This window comes from Eimeria acervulina, genomic scaffold (assembly GCF_000499425.1).
Source record: "Eimeria acervulina Houghton genomic scaffold, Eah_scaff134, whole genome shotgun sequence".
Lineage (NCBI taxonomy): Eukaryota > Apicomplexa > Conoidasida > Eucoccidiorida > Eimeriidae > Eimeria > Eimeria acervulina.
This window is the reverse complement of record NW_013550277.1, coordinates 17,193-22,652: the sequence shown is the minus strand read 5'-3', so window position 1 is coordinate 22,652 and position 5,460 is coordinate 17,193. Positions and strand designations below refer to the sequence as shown.

Here is a 5,460-nt window from a genome sequence, read left to right as displayed (position 1 = left end):
GCTGCGGCTGCCGCTGCTGCGGCGGCTGCTGCACCGCTGATTGTTGGCACCACTTGCGCAGTAGCTAGCTGTTGCTGCTGCTGCTGCTGCTGCAGAGGCAGCGGCTCTTCCATGTGTATCTCCGGCTCGGCTGGTGGAGGCGCGGAGGTAGGAAGTGCAGCGGCTACCCCCGAAGCAGCAGCAGCTGCAGCAGCAGCAGCAGCTGCTGCTGCTGCTGTTGAAGCTGCGCGTGAAGTTTGTTGCAGCGCAGGGCCTCCATACTGAAAAGAAAGGACTGCTGGGCTCGTCTGCATGCGAACAGGCCCTTGCTGCTGCTGCCGGTGTAGCTGCTGCTGCTGCTCGCGCTGCAGCTGGAAGGGATCGGCGATTGTGCGCATGTGACGCAGCTCTAAAGGAACATATGGCATGAAGATGGCCTGTGCGTGCTGCTGCTGTTGCTGTTGCTGCTGCTGCTGCTGCTGCATCTGGGGCAAGGTGTTGATATAAGCTGGGAGGGGCGCGACAGCGGGAGTCTGTGGTGGTACTGCTACTTCTCGCTGAATCGATGCCGCGTATACAGGAGGCGCCACCGTCCCCTGCTGCTGCTGCTGCTGCTGCTGCCGTTGTTGTTGTTGCTGCTGCTGCTGCAGTGTATTGAGCACGATGCCGCCTCCAGCAGAAGCTGCGACCCGCCGCAGTGCAGCAGCAAGATCAGCTTCCCCCTGAGCGAAAGTATGGATAAGAACGTGAGTTTGTACAGCAGGTTGCTGCTGCTGCTGCTGCTGCGTCGTCCCTACCTGCACCCAGGCTACTTGCTCTGCTGTAGCAGGCGCTGCTGCAGCAGAGCTGCTACTGAGGAGTTCAGAGGCGGTTTGGTGCAGCAGCTGCTGCGACGCCTCAACAGCAGCAGCTTGGCGCGACAGCGTGAGTGCAGCGCTGCAAGCAGCAGCAGCAGCAGCTGCCGCTGCTGCTGCTGGTGCTGCTGCAGCATCGCCAGTAGGCTGCGGCACCCCAGAGGCCGTGTCTCTCCTCAAGTTTCCCTCCAGCTGCATCTCTATGGGAAGGGGACCGCCTGAAATCGTGCTGCTGCTGCTGCAGCTGTTGTCGTTGCAGCAACAGCAGCAGCAGCGACAAGCTTGCTGCTGCTGTTGCTGCTGCAGGCGGTTCTAAGGCGCAGCTCCATGGGCCTTGAGAGGACGCGACAAATGCTTGGATACGGCTGCTGCAGTGTGAGCTGCTAGTTCGGATGATGTTGCTGCTGCTGCTGTTGCTGCTGTTGCTGCTGCTGCAGTGCCTCTGGGTTGTATATCTATGGAGAAAGCAGACGGTCACGGGGGCCCCCTAAATGGCCTCAGAGTCTGTTGCATTTGCCCCGTTGGTAGAAGCATCTTAGGGCGAAGTCTTGCGGCAGCAGCAGCAAAGGCAACAGCGGCAGCAGCAGCAAAGGCAGCAGCAGCTGGATCAGCCCAGGGGAGGGATAGCGCAGGGGCTCCGTTGACGAGTCAGTATAGAAAGGGAGCAGCAGCAGCTGCCTTTGCTGCAGCTGCTGCAGCTCTTGCTGTTTCCTGTTACGTTGGACGCGCTGGCTGCTAATGCCGGTATCTTCCGCTCCCGCAGACGATTCCAAGAATGAGAGGACACGATCCCACGTTTGGAGGAGACGATCCCAGGACTTTGGGGACACGATCCCACGGCTTTGTGGAGCCGATCCCACGGAGATGTGAGCCGATCCCACGACGTCTGCCCAGCGGAGCGTCCCCACTGGAGATCTTCTGCTATATTTTTAATGAAATAAACTTAATTCTAATAAATAACTCAACAGAGCCTCTAGGGCGTACACATTGTACTGTGTATAGCCCGGCCTTCCCGTGCAGATGCACCGCATATAAACAGCGAGGCGTGCAAAGCCCAGGTGTACAGACAACACCGATGCGCCGCTAGTGTGCAGCGGAGGCGTTGGTGTTGCTGCCTAAATCAGCTGTTGCTGCTGCTGCTGCTGTTTCTGCTGCTGCTGCTGCTGCTGCTCAGCTTGTGGTGTGGGGCTGCGGCGTGCAGGCCCTGGGGGCTCGCGGTCGCTCGTGTTCATCTCAGCTGTTGAGCGGTTCATTTGCCTGCGTTATAAAAAATAAATTTATATATTTAAAAATATAATAATAAACCTCTTGTCCAATTTAGGGAAAGGTTCTAACAGATACGCTCCCCTGTGTGGGGAGCCTGTACGAGTGCATCAATATCTTCACCCCTGTCTTTTGTAAGAACTACAGCCTCGAAGCCCTGCTGCATTTATACATGGGAAATGTTTTAATATCATTCTTTTTTTGCTTAATATCTCATTTTTTATTAGGTTATTACCCTATGAGTTGCTGCGCTGTGCAGTGTTTAGACTCAGCAACACGGCGTGCACGACGGCACTGTGCATAGTATTATATTATTATTATATTTCCTTCTATTTGCATGCAGACTGCCTCCTCAAGGGACAAGCGAGTGATTTTCGTCTATATTTCGTCTCGAGTAGCTAAGGGGGCTTCGTTGTACTTGCATGTGGGGTTGCCTTGCAGCGCCTGTTGCAGCCTTTAAGTAGCTGTGCCCTTGGGAGTCACTTACGGAGACTGGTTAAGATAAGTTGTTTGAAGGGAGCTCTATTCTGCATGAACAAGAGTGTATCTCTTCATTCCACAGCATAAGGCAGCCACTGCAGCACCCGATAGACTCTGAACATAAACTATAAATGCTAGAAAAGAAATAAAAGTCTCTTAAATACAGCCCAAGAGCTTTTGTGTAGTGAAGGCAGCACCACTACGCAGAAGCTGTTGTTGCTGAGCTTCTGCTCCATTTGTCCTTGCTGCAACTGGCTGCAAATAGAAAAGGCCTCGTCGCATACAGCGCCTCCTTCATCATCAAACTCCCACGAACTCAACAACATCAATACCGTCGCAGCAGCAGCAGCAATAGCGGGAGGGGTAGCAGCAGCTACAGGCATTGTTCTTGATGCTGATGAAGCAGCGGGCATATAAGCTGCTACAGACGCATTTATGCAACTCTATATATCTTTTGACAACTCTAATGTCTAGGGTTTAAGGTTTAGGGTTTAGGGTTCTTAGCTTTGATTCAGTTGCTGCAGCTGCATAAACTCTTTGCCTCAACAGCGTATTCGCTCTCCCAGATGCTTCTGAAGAATTGCTGCGCAGATGCTCCACCTGCTGCTGCGCTTGCTCCCTGATGTTGTTTGCTGAGCCCAGCTCAGTTTAAAATTTTAAGTCGATTGAAATATCCACATCAAAAGGCGGCACTCAACATAATCAAATGTAGCACAGCATCCTGAGTGACCAGTGGTCACTCCGCCTATATATGAAGAGCAAGGAGACGCTATAGGAACAACGTCACACGTTCCATCGCCCCCCTTTACCCTTTTCTCGCGGCCTTTTTATGCGGCATTAAATCCAAATGCAGAAGCGCAGCGCGGCGATCTCTTAGTAGAAAACCTGGGGCAGTGGCCCCTTCTTTTGCTTTTTTTTCTGAATAGTTCAAAGATCTACGTAACAGTACATATATAATATATATAATATATTTATTTCTCATATTAAACGAGTATGTACAAACATGCATTTACCTGCATACATATGTATATGAGCGGAGACTTTGGCGGATAAGCACATGCACAATTGCATATATATATATATATATATATATACATATATATATATATATATACATATTATTTAATATAATACAATACATTATGTATATAAGTATTTTCACATACATACTTGTGCGTGAGTGTTTATATGTGAAAGTACGTAGAGCACGCACAGGCCCGAGTTTCTAGCAAACCCTGCCCTCACTGGGGCAGCGATTGGAGCGTCCGTCGTTAGACGCCAGTGTAAATACATCTCTCTCGGCTATTGAGAAGTCGCTTTATATATCTCCCACAAAGCCACAACCCATGCAGCTACAGACAGAGACGACACCCCTTGCAAGCTACCTCTGCCTCTTGTAGAAAACCCCGTAGCGCTCCACGCAGCAGAGGCAATCTTAGCAGTAGCAGCAGATACACCTCAAGCGGGAGGTTGCAGTGCTATTTGGCGCTACGACCTCAAGGGAGAGGCGAAGCCCCGAAGCCACAAGCACCAGGAGACTGCCTCTTCTCTTCTGAATTGCTGCTGCTGCTGCTGCAGCTGCCTGTGGGCGCTGAGAAGTGTGAGGATTTCCAGCATCTCAAAAGGAAGCACTAACGTTACGGCTATTCTTTATGTGCACGCTAAACCTGGTTGCCCCAGAAGAAGAGAACTAAGAGTGCCCAAGAAGGGGAACAGCCCCCCCCTCTCCCGCTCCCCATTGTTCCCTGTGCAGAATCTCACCACGCGAGTGGCAAAAAGACAGAGGCACAAGGGCCTCAAGCTCGAAGAGCAGCTAAACCCCGCTGTATCTCTGTTTCCTACGGAGATATGCCCCTGCACATCGTACGCGGGGTCCACTCCTATGCATGCACAGAGACTCGGGACACCACAACGAACGGTGTTTGCAACTTTCTGACAATTATTGTGTCTATCTGCATGCATGCGCAGCTTGGAAGTGCTGCAAGGGGCTTCCCTAGCTTGCATATCGCTCCAGGCTTTGTGGAGAGTGCGCTGCTGCATTGACTCCCCCTGGCTCTTCAGCTATTATCTGCTACAGGGGGCCCCTTCTGTACCGGGAGCCAACTCGTGAGACAGCATACAAATGCCGTTGAAGAGAACACAGCGAAGCTAACAACGCCCACTTTGTGGGGCTGGAGGTTAGGTGACCCTCTTAGGCTCCGGCCGCTGCAGTGCAGCAACAGTGCGCAGGCGTCAAGGGATCGATACGAAACAAAGTTTAGAAGCAAAGATACAGCTAGCCTACACTCAGCTGGAGCACGAGAGACATCTCAAGGCGCAGCTGACAACAAGCCGCTCCTGGTCTTCTCGCAGCTGCTGCTGCATGCAGCGGATGCAGCTGCAGTAGAGTAGCAGCAAAGGCAGCAACAAAGGCAGCAGCGGTGACGACGGGAGCAAACTGCTTGAAGGCATACGACTCTGATTTTTTCCCTCAAAGGGACAAATAGACAGAAGAAAATTAGAGGCCACATATATAGAGAGAGGGAGAGGTCCTTGGCGGCGGCTCTCTGGCTGCTCGGGAGACGCTGGAGGCGCCCTCTCGGCCCCTGACATTTTAGTATTTATTCTAAATATACATTTTAGGTATTTCTATGGAGACTTAGCAGCACAATGATGCACTCTCTCACTCCTTGAGATACAGCAGACAGTCAGGGGGGCCCATGCTATTGGCAGCGGGAGGAGCAGCTCTTCCCCTCTCGAGGCCCTGCTCATCCCGTAAGCTGCATGCAGTCTCCTGCAGCAGCAGCAGCAACAACAACAGCAGCGGCGTTCGAAGTTCCTAGGCGTCGGGAGGGTCGCAGCAGCTGCAGCAGCAGCAACAGCAGCAAAACCAAACTTACAGACA

General features: G+C 52.3%; 1 protein-coding gene across 1 annotated transcript in view; it reads right to left on the bottom strand.

Moving 5' to 3' along the window:
• Positions 1-1,031, bottom strand: part of EAH_00019700 (hypothetical protein) — a gene marked incomplete at both ends in the record, with an annotated part of 12,335 nt that extends 11,304 nt beyond the window's left edge. Inside the window, one exon of the mRNA XM_013397263.1 lies at positions 51-1,031. Within this exon, the coding sequence (XP_013252717.1) occupies positions 51-1,031 (981 nt within the window). The remainder of the gene's footprint in view (positions 1-50) is intronic.
• Between the last annotated feature and the right edge of the window lie 4,429 nt (positions 1,032-5,460).